The sequence below is a fragment of the Eleutherodactylus coqui genome, chromosome 5 (genome assembly GCF_035609145.1).
Source record: "Eleutherodactylus coqui strain aEleCoq1 chromosome 5, aEleCoq1.hap1, whole genome shotgun sequence".
NCBI classification, from domain to species: domain Eukaryota; kingdom Metazoa; phylum Chordata; class Amphibia; order Anura; family Eleutherodactylidae; genus Eleutherodactylus; species Eleutherodactylus coqui.
Window position 1 is genome coordinate 173,674,690 of NC_089841.1, and position 14,469 is coordinate 173,689,158.

At 41.7% G+C, this 14,469-nt stretch overlaps 1 protein-coding gene across 1 annotated transcript; it reads right to left on the reverse strand.

Moving 5' to 3' along the window:
* Positions 1-8,613: 8,613 nt before the first annotated feature.
* Positions 8,614-13,855, reverse strand: LOC136628869 (olfactory receptor 6B9-like). Its single transcript, XM_066604963.1, has 3 exons — positions 13,701-13,855; positions 11,060-11,980; positions 8,614-8,638 (listed from the first exon to the last, which is right to left on the reverse strand). Exons 1-3 carry the CDS (start codon positions 13,853-13,855, stop codon positions 8,614-8,616), a joined length of 1,101 nt encoding a protein of 366 aa, XP_066461060.1.
* Positions 13,856-14,469: the final 614 nt, after the last annotated feature.

Here is a 14,469-nt window from a genome sequence, read left to right on the forward strand (position 1 = left end):
GGAGCCTGAGATGCAGCCCAGCATGTTGCCCCTCGCCTGCCCTATCCATTTCTGTGTCGTTTCCATCACTTTCTTGGGTTTTCCAGATTTTCACAAATGAAAACCTTAGCGGAGCACCAGTCATATACAAAAATGCTCGAGTCGCCCATTGACTTCAATAGGGCTCATTACTCGAAACGAACTCTCGAGCATCGGGGAAAGTTCAACTCGACAAACGAGCACCCGAGCATTTTGGTGCTCGCTCATCTCTAATAATTAATAATTATATAGTTTGTCATAAGTCACAAAATCAAAAGTATTCAGTTCACTGTATAATTTAGGTGGTTTGTAGAAGTAAGCAAAGAGACTTACAGAGGAGAGTTCCTGCTATAGGCATTCAATGTATTGCCATATGGTGTCTCAATAAAGCAGCATAATATGTAGGTTCCCTTAGGAGTAATGCCTCTTATGAAAAACAGCTCAGTAGTATGTCTCCCAAACATTCATATTTAATCCAACAGAAAAAAACACAAGCCTTATATAGTGTTGAAAATTTAAAAGTTTTCTGGTGCAAATTGCCGTGTGCCAAATTTAACATGCATTCCTTTGTAAAAAAAAAAAGGGGGGGGGGGGTGTTTGGCCTAAATTATGAAAAGAATTGTGCCAAGGGTCTGGCAACATTTTTAACTAAAATAAGCAAACTAAAAAATGGTCTAAAATTTGATCAGAGAAGTCTTAAAATTGAGCAGAATTATCTTTCAGCAGAGCTACAGGCACATTTTAAGATTGTCTAGTCTACGTTTGCACTATCTGACTTTTAGGCCTTTTTTAGGCCTTTTAGCCGCGTTTCCTGCTCCAGGAGCGCTGTCCAGCCCATTGAATTCAATGGAGCCGGCTGTATTGCCGTCTCCATTGAATTAATGGGCGAACATCATTCTTCTCTGCCACAGCTGTTACAGCTGTGGCAGAGGAGAATGATTTCTGTAGTATATGTTCTCAATGGGGTCGGCGCTGCTGCCGCCGGCCCCATTGAGCGCATATAATAGAACACAAGGAATCGCAGATCGCAGATAGGCGCGATCTGCAAATCGTCGTATCCTATAATTTATCGCATATCCGGACATGTGACCGATACCATAGCGAACCATTGGTTCTATATATGTGCGAATTGCACGATAAAACGCCCGTCTGACCAAGGCCTTAGACCAGACCTGGGCAAAGCACGGCCCGCGGGCCACATCCGGCCCGCTGAATAGCTCGGACCGGCCCGCAAAGAGTGTCCTGGTGACTCACCAATGAGTCCAGTGTCAGCAACGGGAAGCAGCGAAACTATGCACTCCGAAGCCTTGTCCATTTTGTTCACTTCTGTGCTGTGCTAATAGTTATTCAGGCCTTACTTATTCAAGCACCTCTACCAATGACGTAGGCTTGAATAACTTTATTAAACAGCACATAAGTTAACAAAATGGACAAGGCTTCGGAGTTTGTAGTTTCACTGCTTCCCGATGCTGAGTAAGTGATGCCACTGTAACTTCTGAGTGCCAGGATGCTCGTTGCGGACCTTGGGGAGTGCCAGGACAATCGTTCCACGCTCGTCATTGGTAAGTGTCAGGACTTTTCCCTTTGCATTGTAATTAGAATAATAATACTAATAATATTCACTTTTTAATCTCTCTTCTTGGGGCAGCTCTCTGTGCCCTCTCCTAGGAGCATACTACTGTGTATTAAAAAAATCTATTTTCCGAGGTTAGCTGTTAACCCTTAAATATGGCGGCTAACATTAAAAAAAGAAAAATTGATGCAGAATGCCGAGTTTTTAACAAAGAATGGACTTCTAAATATCTATTTACTGAAACCAAAGGTAAAGCTGTGTGTTTAGTTTGTGGAGAGCAGATAGCTGTATTTAAAGATTACAATTTGCATCGCCATTATGAGACTAAACACGGAGAGAAATACAAGAACTTGACGGAGGCAGAGCGGGCACGGGTATCTGAAGATTTGCTAGATATTACAGCGCCATTCATTTTCAATGGCGGCCGTATTCTGGCCGTAAATCGGGCGGCTGGAATACGGCCCCATTAAGGCAATGTGCATGGAGCCTTCGTATGTTGGTCTGGCCCTCTAAAACCATTCCAATTTCTCATGTGGCCCCATGGGAAAATTAATTGCCCACCCCTGCCTTAGACAGTATTAGTAAATCTGCACCAATGTGCCTCATTTATTAAAATTGTCTAAAAGAAAAATTGTCTTTGTTGTCCATGGCAAATCAGATTTCAGCTTTCATTTCTGAACCTGCTGTGTCAAAAAGTTGGCAACATTTTTGACCTAAAATAAGTAATCTATAAAGTGTTCTAAAATTAGACCACATCAGTCTACATAGCTACTGACTTTTAGACAGTATTAGTAAATCTGCACCGATGTGCCTCATTTATTAAAATTGTCTAACAGAATAACTGTCTTTGTTGTCCCTAGCAACCAATTAGATTTCAGCTTTCGTTTCTAAACCTGCTCTGGTAAAGTCAAAGCTATGCTCTGATTGGTTGCTGTGAGCACCACAGTTAGATTTTCTTTTAGACTTATATAAATGAGGCCCATGTCTACTTCTGAAATTGGAAATATGCAGCAGCACAGTAGAGCCACATAAAGGTATATGGGCATCATATTATGGTTCTTTACAACTTTGAGGCTGCCATAATAAAGTAGCATTGTTCATGGGCTCTAATGTGTGTTAAATACACTGTCATTACAAAATAGTAAATAAGCTACAAAACTAGTTGACACACAAAATAATTTATTTGTAAAATAGGATTGAATTCTTTTCTCTTTATGAGGGTTATGCTTGTGAATCAATGAGTAATAACATACTGTACATTGAATCAGTTGCTTAAAACATACAAATCATTCCACCTAGCAGAGGTAGATTCATGCTTAACCCCTTAGTGACGAAGCCTGTATGCGCCTTAATGATGGAGCCAAATTTTGAAAATCTGACGTGTCACTTTAACATAGAATAACTCAGTAAAGGTTTTGCATATCCAAGTGATTCTGACATTGTGTTTTCGCCACATATTGTACTCCATTTAGGTGGTAAAAATGGCCCAATAGAATTTGTGTATATTTATTAAAAGTTCAAAAATCTCAAATATGTGCAAACATACTGTACAAATTTATCATAAGATATATATTTACATCTGTTTACTCTATTCTGTGCGCACATTTGAAAAACTTTGGGTATTTTTAACCATTTAGGAGACATACAAATTTAACATTACTTACCAACATTTTGAGGAAGACTGTTTTTCTACACCAAGCTAAGATTGCAAAGGCTCATAGATGTCAGTATTATAGATACAAATTACACCATTTTGAAAACTACACCCCTTAATATATTCACTGAGGGGTGTCATGAGTGTTTTGACCTCACAGTTTTTTTTTTCAGGAGTTAATGCAATTTAGAGGAGAAAAAATAAAATGTTATATTTTTGCAAATATGTTGTTTTAAAGACATATTTTTTTCTTTAGTGCACATGAAAATGAGGATTTACACCCAAAAATGAATACCACTGTTTGTCCCGTGTTCACAAACATAACCATTGTGGCCCTAATATTATGTCTGTATGCACAACGGTGTCCAAACCAAAAGGAGCAGTCGGTGACTTTCAGAACAGAAATTTTGCTTGAAGATGATTTAGGCCCTATTGCACACTTGTAGAGCCCTTGAGCAGCCAAAATGATGCAGAACCCCCCACAAATGACCCCATTTTGAAAACTAGACCCCTTAACAAATTCATCTAGGTGTGTACTGCATATTTTAACCCCACAGTTTTTGAATGACTCTAAGCAAGGCAGAAGTGAAAAAATTAAGATTTTCATTTTTTTTGGTAATTATGTCATTTTAAAAACCATTTTTTGTACAGCACACATCTGAAGACTTTCACCCCAAAATGGATACCCATGTTTGTCCCATGTTCAAAAACTTACCCATCGTGGCCCTAATCTTATGTCTGTATGCACAACAGGGCTCAAGCAGAAAGAAGTATTGAAGTTAAACTGTCTTTTAACTTTTACGTGATCGCCATTATCCATTGGATAACGGGGATCACAGGACCGGAGATCACTCAATACGGCCCTTAGTCACTGCTCCAGGCTCTTGGCTACCTTTAGTAGCCGGAAGCAAGGAGATTTTAAATTTCCCTGGCCCTTCCCAGCTTCTGCGCTTGCGTCCATCACTTTGCCAACAGGCACATGCGCCAAAGTTGGGGAAAGGTCCACGGATAAGGATCTAGTTGGGGGACATCCATGACAGAATTGGATCCATGACAGAAGGTGAAATGTTAACTTTTTTTTAACTTTTACATGATCGCCATTATCATTGGATAGCAGCGATCACGTGACCAGGGACCGTGTATTGTGGCGCCCCATAAAATCTCCAGGCTCTTGGCTACATTTGGTAGCCAGGAGCAGGGAGATTTTAAGTTACCCAGGCAATCTGTGGCTTTTATGCATGCGTCTGCCACTTTGGCCATCGGCGCGTGCACAGAAGCCAGGGTAAGGTCCACGGATAAATCCAGGGGCCTTAGGTACATAATTTCATCCTCCCTCACTGATACGATCTGTGAGGTAAGATGACACTTAAGCTTTTTAAACTTTTTTTTCTTTTTTTTTAACACTTTTTAAAAACTTTTTTTTTACGTTACATGATCACTGTTATCCGTTCAATAACAGTGATCATGTGACTGGGAACTGCATACAGCGGCTACTGGTGATATCTTTCTGCTCTCTGCTCCCGGCTACACATGCTAGCTGGGAGCAGAGGGATTTCAAATCTCCTGAGATGCAAGCATGCGTTCGATGTTTTTGTCGGGCACGCATGCGCAGAAGACGACATAGGGTTCTTGAAGGACCATATCGCCGTGGGACATTGCAGGGAACAGAGGTGAGTACTTTCACCTGCCCTCATGGATCTGATCCATGAGGGGAGGTGAAACTTTAACTTTATTTTACTTTTTGTAACTTTTCCGTGGTTGCACTTATCCATTGGAAAGCAGGAATCATGGGCCCGGGCACCGTGATCATCGGTGATATCTCTTGCTTCCCAGAGTAGCCAGGAACCAGAAAATTTCAAATGTCCTACGACGATCTAGTCTTCTGCGAGTGCATCGCCTTTTTTTTCTTTGGTGTGCATGCGCAGAAGACGACCAAAGGTCCTTTCCAGACCAGATTGTCGCGGGACATCGCGGAGGATGAGGGTGAGTAGTTTCAGCACCCCTCATAGATGCAATCCGTGAGAGGAGCTGAATCTCTAACTTTTTCACTTTTTATTTACTTTAATGTGATCAGCGCTATCCATACGATAGCGACGATCGCATGATGGTAGGGGTTTCCCGTGGCCCCCCATGACAACTCCTGGTTGTCGGCTACCTCCAGGAGCCAACAGCATGGAGCTGTCACGTCATCAGCCCATGTGGCTTTAATCCTCAGGGGAAGAATGTTTTTACATCCCTGAGGATTAAATCCCACTTAGCAAAGATGTAAAAAGGCAATGAGGCTTAAAAATTAAAAAAGGGGTTAAAAATTACATTATTAAGCATGAATCTACCTCTTATTTTTAATGCTTAAAAATAAAATTATGTTTTAGAGGATTTTTCCAAATTACTTATTGATTTAAGAAATCACAGTGTATAGAGAGGTAGGATAAAGTCAAGATTATGTCCTCCTGCTTCATCAGTGACATTGGGGAAGATTTATCAAGCTGTCTTATAGTAAGAATGCCCTTTGTTGCTCATGGCAACCGATCACAGCTCAGCTCTGTAAAAATGAAATCTGCACTCTGATTGGTTGCTATGGGCAACAAAAGACATTCTTGTTATAACTTTCTTCCTATTATTTGACATGTGGTGCACTCAGGTTCGACTGGGCTGCCTACAAAAATATTGAATCGGCACTGAAATTAAGTCATGAAAGTGTCAATCACAGGGATTTAAAATCTTGATTTGTTTCTTCAACTGGTGCCCACACACAACTTATAGAGTCCTACTGGAATCATGGTAAGGCCCCTATAAAGACAAAAAGATGTGTTCTTTGTGATTTGCTTCCAACATGTCTCGCAGAATTCATGTAGAGAGATCGGTTCAGCAAAGAATCCTTCTCAATATTGCGCAGTAGTTTCCTGTTTAGGATTATGCGGTATGATTATGTTTGTTATGTTTATGCTTATAAATAAATTGTTGTCACTAAAAATATTGGCATGGGGCATAGATTTATTGTTCAAAATATTTTTATTGAAGTTTTTAGCACATTAACATTATATCAAGATCAAGAACCTTTCACCTTACTTAACATTAATTAGATTCAGTAAAAGTAATATTTCGTGAAAGGAGAGAAGAAGAAAGAAAAGAAGAGAAAAAAGAAAAAGATAAGAGTAGAGGATAACAAGAATAAACCAGATTCTTTCTTTACATGGAGTATGCTGACAGAGGGATCTATAGAAAGGTCCAGTAGTATCTCTGAATTAGTTTAGTCAAAGCAAAAGAAAAGAGAACTCCAATGTGGTAGAGTATCAGAAAAGAGAAAAAGGAGAGAAAGCAAAAAATTATAGATATAGAGTGGACAGAAGGAGGTAAAAGGAGCAATAGGGGAGGGGATGGGGGAAAGTCCACAGCAGCACATAAGACAGATCTCGTTTGAGGGCATTATGGACAATAAGGGTAGTAGAATTATGCGGATACAACGCCTGACTGGAGCCAGAGCTTCAGATTTCTCGAGTCGTGGAAGAGTATCCAAGCTGACCAAATCAAATAAAATCTCTCTCTTTTAAGCTCGTCACGTGCAGCGATTTCTTCCATTTGGGCTATGCGGTCCATAGTTTCCAGCCATAAGAGCCTCGTGGGGGGTAAGGGGGACCTCCAAAATTTGGGAATTGTTTGACACATAGCTATAAGAATTAGAGTGTACTCTTTTTGCTTTTTGCTCTGGGTCCAGGAAGCATGGATAGCAGAGCCACCTCCGGCATCAGCACCTCTGAGTTTCTATAGATCCCGTTGTGGTGATTAGTTATTTTGCGCCAAAGAGGGGAAATCAAAATTTGATGAAATTTTAAGGGAATGAGTTAGTGTAAAGGACTTAGTCCATTCCTCCTCAGGGAAGGATTTCCTAATCTCTCTCTCCCAATTCTCCACACATCTCACCGTCTCCATATGAGTCTCTGCTGACGACAGGGTGTGGTACATCACTGAGACCCCTGGCACAATGGGTGTAGATGACAAGCAGAGTTGTTTAAACTGGGAGAGGGAAGACAGGAAAAAATCCATGGGTCCCTGAGACTGAATAAAATGCCTGATCTGTAAGTAGTGGAACCACACTCCAGGTCCGGCGCCCCTGCCTCCTGTTAACTCACTCATAGGGTGAACACCCGAGGTTGTAATGACATCCCTGATCCACAAGGGAGAACAAGCCCTTCTCAGTAGGGAAGAGGGTCCCTCTAGAAGCGGTGGGAAATCCAGGTTTCCCATCAAAGAGGTAAGGGGATCTGGTCTAGAAACAAGTCCGAAGTGGGCGGCAAAGCCATTCCAATTGTCCAGAAGCTGACTCAGAAAGGGAGACGTCAGAGGAATTCCACGAGATACAGCAGATGGAAGCCAAAATGAGCCCACCAGTTGCGCAGGGGCACTCTCGTACTCAAGCTCAACCCAGAACTTAGAGGACCTATTGTGAAGGACATTCGGAATGCAGTTGCATATGGAAGCTTTGTGATAAAGGGAGAAGCTTGGAAGGCTTACCCCTCCGTCTCTCTTCTGTCTAATAAAAGTCTTGAATCTCACCCGCGGCTTAGACCCTCCCCATGCAAAGCCAAGAGACATTTGGCGAGCTTATCAAAGTAAGATTTGAGTAGCTTTAGTGGAAGAGTTTTTAAGAGATACAACAATTTTGGAAGTGAGTCCATTTTAAGGCACTGATTCTCCAAACCACAAAATGGTGTGGGGGCGCCACTTTTTAAGAACTCTCTCTATGCTAGCAAGCATCGGTTTATAGTTTAGGTTAAAGAGATTATTGGGATCACTGGGGAGATTAATCCCTAAGTATTTAATATGATCGTCCTTCCACTTTAAATTAAAGGAAGCTCCCAGTGCTGAGGCTTCAATTAGCGGAATGGTTATGTTGAGGATTTCTGACTTGTGAATATTAATTTTAAAATTGCTAACTTTACCAAAGTGTTTAAATTCGTTCAAGGCTACAGGGAGGGCAACTCTCGGGTTTGTAAGATATAGTAGGAGATCATCCGCAAACAAAGCGAGTTTGTGTTCAGAAAATCTGGTCCTAAACCCCTGGATGTTGGGGTTGTTCCGGAGGGCGTTAACCAGGGACTCCATCACCAGGACATACAGGAAAGGGGACAATGAGCAGCCGTGTTTCGTTCCGTTATTTATCCTAAGTGGGGAGGAGAGAGAGCCATTCACTCGTATCCACGCCGTTGGGTTGTGGTTTAGGGCCCTAACCCAGTTAAAGAATCTAGGACCCAGACCAATTCTCCGGAGCGTTGATTTCAGGAATCCCCAGTGCACTTTATCGAATGCTTTTTTTCAGCATCTATTGACTAGAGACATAAAGGACTTCCCAAAAGACAGGCCCACAAGATCATGGATAGCGATCGGATTGTATTGTCTTTTGCTTCTAGACCTGGGATAAATCCAGTTTGTTCCTTATTATTTAAAGCTGGGATAAGCGGTTTCAAACAGGAGGCCAGTATCTTAGCAAATAGTTTAGAGTCTATATTCAATAAAGAAATAGGGCGATAGCTCTTACAGGATGTGTGGTCTTTCCCTGGTTTGGGGATCACTGTAATTATAGCTTGGAGAACCTGGTGTGGAAATGAGCATGAACCTGAAATGGAATCAAAGGATTTTAATAAGAGTGGAGCTAATAGTTCTCCAAAGGTTCTGTAGAATGGGCTTTTTCCTAGTTTAAAGTCTTTAATCACTTCCCGAATCTCCGACTCGGAGAACTTTTCTTCTAGACTTTCAGACCCATCCCCTAGGATGGCTCCCGGCGCAAAGTTATCTAAGTAATCTTGTATATCTGGAGAGTTGTGCTGGTTTCCTCCCCCCTGGCTCTCTGAAATGTTATAGAGTTCTTGGTAGCACAACCTGAAGCAATCTAATATATCTGTCGAGGAATGTTCATGGCCTTTGGTTTGGGAATTCAAGGACGCTATATAGAGTGTGGATGTCGTGGGATGGAGAGCCCCAGCCAACCACCGTCCGCATTTGTTTTCAAATTCGTAAAATCTGCCTCGTCTTTTGTCACTAGAGCATAGTGTATAGTGATCTAAGATGGAAAGGATTTTCCTCCGAGTGTCTGAGATATCTGCTCTTTGTTCATCTGAGGGGCCTCTTTTATTTGAAGATTCAAGAGTGTCAAGCTTCATTAGTAATAGCCTCAAGCCCTGCATGCGCTCTCTTTTTAGCTTAGATCCATGGGAAATAAATATTTCCCTGACAACACACTTGAGAGCTTCCCATTGGATGGAAGGAGATGTGGAGTCATATTTGTGGACATCGGCGAAATCGAGTATACACTGTGAGTCGTTAAGGATGTTATCATTGAGGCACCATGTTTGATTCGTTCTTTTTTCCTTAAACCCTGGATGGCACCAAACACTAAAGCATGGTCAGACCATAGAAAAATTCCAACAGAGCTAGTGGGAGATAAATCTAGGAGGTTGTGAGACAAATAAATAGTCTTGTCTATTATAAATGTTATGTGCAAAAGAATGGTAACTATAATCCTTCGTGTTCGGGAGTAGAATCCACCATAAGTCAGCTAGTCTCAGGGACGCTAGAGCCCTCTTAAATTTTCATGTGAGAGAGAATGAAACCCAAGACCTACCCGCTTGACGAGTCAGGGTCAAGGCAAAGATTGAAGTCTCCTCCAAGAATATTTCGGGAACCTGCAGTGAATCATGAGAGAGCCCCGAGGATCTGGACACCGAAGGCCACCTGTAGATGGTTGGGGAAGTAAGCATTGGCGATTGTTAATACTCTATTTCCAATTAATAATTTAAAATAAATGTACCGTCCCTCCGGGTCAATCTTTGAAGAAATAACTTGGTGTGGAAGTTGTTTGTGGATAGCAATTGAGTCCCCACACGATTTTTTCTTTGGATGGGCACTATGGTACCACAAACTGTAATGTTTAGAGGTGCAGTGGAGAAGTTTAGAGGCTACCTGTGGAGAAGTGGGTCTCTTGGAACAATGCAATCAGAACTTTATTTTTGTGGAGGTGATAGAGAATCTGACCTCTCTTAGCCAGCTTGTTTAGGCCCCTGGTGTTTTAAGAGCAAAGAGTCAGATTATCCATAAGTATTGTCTCAGGTTATCAGTGGCCGGGGACTGCAGGGGGGAGGAAGATAGGGAGAGCAAGGGAGAAAAAGGGGGAAAGGAAGAGGACATGGGACAAAGAGTTGAAAAAGAGAAAAGAAAGAAAAGGAGTAAGAATAAGAAAAAGAAACGGAAAAACAAACATAACTAAATACCCAGAGCAGCTCTGGGCTCTAACAGGTTGACACTGGTTAAACACCAGGTAACGGACCACACTTCGTGTCGTCCCGCCTAGTTGGGAGCGAAGAATGAGACAGCAGGGGCAGCGCTCCCCATGAATGAAAATGTAGACCCAAAAGGTCATAGGTAGAGATGAGTGAGCATACTCGCTAAGGGCAATAACTCGATCGAGCATTTATGTATATAGAGTTTATTGTGATTTTAGAAAACTAACAGTAAAGGTTGTTAGGGAAAGTGGAAGGCAAAAAGAAGAGAGGCCGAACAAGGGCAAGATGGATGGATGATATCCTTCAGGTGATGGTCTGGACCTAGGTGGAGTTAGGGGCGGCAACAGCCGACAGAAAGCTCTGTCGTGGGCTGGTCCACAAGGTCACAAAAAGTGGGAAGCGACTCATCAAATAAACAAATTTATGTATATAGAATTTATGATGATTTTAGAAAAGTAACAGTAAAGGTTAAGTTGTCCTTCTGCGATACCTAAAAAGGCATGGAATTCGTGCAGTCAGCCTGAAGAAGGAGTCAATAATTTCTTCAGTGCTTGTTGAACTTCACGATTTCTCAGACAGTAAATCACCGGGTTTAGAAGTGGAGTCAAAACTGCGTATAAAATAGTAACTAATTTATTCCTATCAAACGGGGCAGCTTTTCTTGGTCTGGCATAGATGAACAATGTTGTTGTATAAAATATAATGACTACAATTAAATGAGAAGCACAGGTAGAGAAGGCTTTTTGACGTCCTTTTTTGTTTGGCATAATTAGAACTGCCCTGATTATACAAATATAGCTGACAATTACCACTACAAGAGGAATTATGATAATAACCATGGCTAAGATGAAATCCAACAGCTCTAAGAAAGTTATGTCTCCACAAGCCAAGTTTAGTAAAGGAGAAATGTCACAAAAGAAATGGTTGATAATGTTGCACCCACAGAAATGTAATCTACAAATATAGATGGTTTTCACTGCGGAAATGGAAAACCCTGTCACCCAGGAACCAATAGCTAACTGGAAGCAAACATAGTTGTTCATAATGACCGTGTACCGAAAAGGTAGACATATTGCTACATACCTGTCGAATGCCATGACAGCCAGGAGAGCAAATTCAGTGCTGGCCAAGGAAATAAAGATGTACAATTGAGCCATACAGGCTGCGAAAGGGATCTTATTGGTGTCAGTTAAGAAACTGTTGAGTAGGGTGGGTGCAGTTATTGTAATGTAAATGGTTTCCAATAGAGATAAACTGCAGAGTAGGTAATACATGGGTTTGTGCAGCTTTGAATTAACGGTGATGGTTACAATGATGGCCACATTTTCTATTACAGTTAGAAAATAAATTATAAGGAAGATAGTAAACAGTACATACTGGAGCCCTGGAGCGGTTGGAAATCCAATCAGGATGAAATGAGTGATATTGTTATAATATGGTTCTGTTCCAGTGGCAGACCTGTGAATGTGATTCCATTACACATAGCATATGAAAGGCAATGCATTCCTATGTTCTACTCATAATCATTGTAGGACATATGCATGAAATATTCAATGACATTTTCAAGTGCATACTGTAGATATGTGTAACAAATATGCGCATCCAAGATGTCTACTATATGTCAGAATGTATCCTTCTGAAATATTTCCATCCATTTATAGTTAAGGAATTTTCTCAACCAAATAAAATCAGGGCCAATTCTCAGTCATACAAAGAATTTTACCATTTGATGTGTATTTTATTTAGGTGGCTGTGAAACACATAAAGGGAATCTATTAGGAGAATGTAGGTCCTTGAACCAGCAGTGTAATAGGTTGATTACTAGTAATTATTAGGAAATTATAGTATCAGTGTTTCTGGTGGTGCAATGTATCACACAGCTCTGCTACATGCATGTCACACACACACAGCTCTGCCACATGCACACAGCTCTGCTATATATATTTTTCATCTAATTTTTTTTGTCTGGCTCTGCAGGTTTTTATTAAAGTGAAGGACCTGTGATGATATTACTGTCATGTGATTAGGGGTGGGGGGTAAGAGCCCAGGTTATTGATCACATGACAGTGACATCATCACAGGTCCTGTAAGCACATGGTTGGTGTCAGGCTCTGCACGTAACTCAATCGCTCATTCATGGACAGATGGTCGTTAGTATTTTGAATAATAATTTTTAGGAAATTATAGTACCAGTGTATCTGGTGGCGCAACACGCCACACAGCTGTGCAATATGCACGTCACACACACACAGCTCTGCTACATGCACATCCCACACACCATACAACAGGGAATGACAAGCAGCACAACACCCAGGATGAAGGATCTGTGAAGATGAAAAGGCGAATAGATAGCGTCTGCCCGATTTTTCCCACACAATGTGTTCACTACATATGGGGAAGATAGGGCTGGTTCTATCTTTTCTGTAGTATTTATAGACAAGAAATCCCAGCAGTGAAAATGAAACCACTGAACTCCTATTGAGATCAGTGGTTTTGTTTTGTCCCGTTATACGGCCATGATTATCAGGCCTTAATTCATGCTTATATGTTTAAGCCCTTATGCTGTATTGGCCAGAATATGCAAACGCATTATTGTCCAACTATTACTATCTTGCATACTGGTTGGTAATGGTTTGGAACTTCTCTCATTCTCACAGGTTCCCTTTTAACACCTTTGCAACATCCAGTGTACTTGTATGTGTAAGGGGGTGTTCCATGTGATTTCGTATAATAGGTTATGTGTCTTTAAATAATGCTGTGTCTATGAGTATGGAGGTTCCAGAGTGTGAATGCACTGGCACTTAATTTCCTGTTTGCTTCACTGGTTGGTCAGTGTGTGAGAAACACTGAGATTTGCTAAAAGTGCTGCAGGGGTGTCTCTTGCACACATGAATACTGCAGACAGGACCCAACAGGTGACCTGTCAAAAATTCCGAAAGTTGAGAGAGGTGAGGCGTATTGAGTGTAAGCAACTAGGAGCAGCCACACTCAGCATAGAAGATCGGTAATTGGCCAGTGCCGAGCCAGAATGAATTAAGGCTTTAATCCTCCAGTACGTACTGTTACGTGTGCTGCTGGGATCTGTTGTACTATGTACTCCTAGCAGCACAACTACAGGTGGTTGAGGGTTAATTGAGCTGGCTGGGTGTGGTACTTCCTGCTAGTGATCTGTGCTCACATATAAACGCAGCTCCTGGTCAGTTTGGCTGTGCCCCCAGGGTTATCAGTCATGTTCAGCTTGTTCCCACTCTGATCTGTGTTTGCAAGTAAGTCTGTGTCCCTCTGCTTTCCTAAAGACTGTTTGGACACCTGTTGTCCTAGTCTGCAGTACATGCAGCCCCCTTTTCCTTCCCCCTTTACAGGTGCAGCCTCCAAAGGTCTTATGTCTTATTCTGGGTGTCAGTTGGTGTAACTTGACACGGTTCCCTATGTCAGCTTGTGTAGTTGACTGTCTGTTCTGTGTGTCAGTTGGTGTAACTTGACACGGTTCCCTATGTCAGCTTGTGTAGCTGACTGTCTATTCCCCCTGGTATGAGGACACATAGACTTGCTGTGATTTCCATCTGTGCACATGTGAGCTCTGGGTGGAGTCTGGAGTTTAATTATATGTTGCAGTTGGTTGTGTGCCCTGTGCTCTGTTCTGTCCCGTTGCAAGCTTTGCTGAGTGATCTGTGTCTTGCTGGTTCAGGTCCGTTTGTACGTTTAAATTCTGTCAGTTTTGTGTCAGTTTGCTGCGTGACCTGCTATCTGTGTCCTGTCCTGTTGCAGTTTTCTGTGTGAACTCTGTCTGGTTCAGCTGGACTCCTGGTTAGTGTAGGGACTAGCGGTATAACCAGGAGCCATGCAGTGGCCCGCTAGCTTCCATGTTTTGTACAAAATGTCAACCAATACCTGGTATTTATATTCAGCTTATCATCTGTTACTAGTGGTTGCATTGTGGCTGCTGT